The sequence below is a fragment of the Anneissia japonica genome, unplaced genomic scaffold, assembly GCF_011630105.1.
Source record: "Anneissia japonica isolate Jap-2015-1 unplaced genomic scaffold, ASM1163010v1 scaffold522_len1101056_cov227, whole genome shotgun sequence".
Taxonomy (NCBI): domain Eukaryota; kingdom Metazoa; phylum Echinodermata; class Crinoidea; order Comatulida; family Comatulidae; genus Anneissia; species Anneissia japonica.
In genome coordinates, this window is record NW_022756123.1 from 260,199 (window position 1) to 261,983 (window position 1,785).

The 1,785-nt window shown below is 34.2% G+C and overlaps 1 protein-coding gene across 1 annotated transcript in view; it reads right to left on the minus strand.

Annotated features, from left to right (window-relative positions):
* Positions 1-1,785, minus strand: part of LOC117124024 — a 16,124-nt gene that overhangs the window by 7,647 nt on the left and 6,692 nt on the right. The window contains exons 7-8 of the mRNA XM_033270146.1: positions 1,376-1,624; positions 72-190 (exon numbers count right to left, since the gene is read on the minus strand). Coding sequence (XP_033126037.1) covers positions 72-190; positions 1,376-1,624 — 368 coding nt within the window. The remainder of the gene's footprint in view (positions 1-71; positions 191-1,375; positions 1,625-1,785) is intronic.

Genomic DNA, 1,785 nt, shown 5'->3' on the forward strand with positions numbered 1-1,785 from the left:
CATCAAACCCCCTTCGGTCCTGGCGCCGCCCCTGCCTGCCTCATAGACCTTATTAAATAGTAATAACTTACGACGGTCCATAGTTGCAAACGATTATCCAGACATTTCTTCTTTCCGGTTTTGACTGTTCATATGCTGTTTCACAAAAAATACGACCACAGCCAACCGCATACGAATCGTCCCAAACCACCTTTAAAAAAATAATCATAATTCTTAACATGATTTTTTTTCATGAGAGGCCTATGGTGCCAACAAAAGAAAATCCTGTCTGTACAAATGTCAGCTTTAATAATAAATCACTTATATAAAAAACGAATTTCGTTCGATTGGTCTATGAATTCTACCTGTAAATAATAGTTTTATTCGTTTACAATAATAACAACTAAGTCAACAGCTGAAATGCCAGTGAACACTTAAATCACGTTGTCTCGATTAGTGCACTAATCCACTATTTGGTTGCAATACAACAACCAAATGTCTCGATGAACTCATTTTTAATTCATTAGTGTGTTCGTTTTGAATATAGAAATACAGTAGAACCTATTCTTTGGGACACCTCCTTGGGGACACTATATTAAGGGGATACTTCTCCTTGAAAGAGGGAAAATAAATATTTTAATACTACGGCCCAACCCTAATAAAGGGACATCCCTATTAAAGGGATGGGTACGCTTTCTAAGTATGCAAAATGGTCAAATCAATACAATTAAACCCATATTAAGGGGATACTTTTATTGTATTAAAACAAATACAGTAATAATAAAAAAACACAACATTTTGACACCTTTTGAGCAATAAACTTAACATCAAATCTGAATTTTCAATCTTTAAAATGGATATTGGTATGCCTAGTGCATAGGCCTATGTTGCTTCGTATAAATAAAACCTTGTCTTTTTGACCATTAAATATGGGATTTCTTGTTTTGTGTATTTTCATATATGATCATAATCTAACCATACAGCCTGCACCCAAGTCATTACTCTATTCATACTATTCTCTCTTGTGCATCCAATAGAAATCTCAACTTATATTGTTATATATTTAGTTATAATTCAACCATACTAAAAAGTGTCCCCTTAATAGGGGTTCTACTGTATAAGTATTATCTTGGTTAAATAGTTTACAAGAAAAAACATAAAATCTACAAATTAAAAAAAAAAATAAAAAACAAGTATAACATATCTAAGTAAGTAATAGTCCTATAAGAGAATATTAAGAAGAGGACCCATGTTCACAGGAAGAAAATTTGTACACATGGGAAAATTGAAGCATTAAAGAGATAGAAACAACTAGATATTTTGGAAGACCAGGGAGTTAAAACAACTGACCGACCGATACCAACGTGGAACGGTGAAAATGTTTCATTATGTATACCTGAGTATAATGGCCACACAGTTTTTTTTTAGCACATTTGCGTGTCTTGTAGTCGTAGTGTCGATACTCATTGTACCAGGCGATCGTGGCATTTGTTCCACTTGGCATGTTTGTGGGCTTACCACTTCCAAGCCACAAGTTTTGCCCAATTTTAGAAAATGACGAGGTGTTGTTCTCCACCTGGCCATGGTCCCAGATACATAGCTCTGCATACTGCTGCGCCATACTGGCCAGAGGTTGGTCCCAGTTCTAAATGTCAAAACATGATAGTAAAATGAAATTACAGTTTGAAAATCAAACTAAAATGTAATTATTAATTCAGGAAAAGCGTGAATTATACCATTATTCTAATTTACCAGCAAACAATATTTCATTTAATCTTTAATTGCCGTCTACTCGATAGATTACTG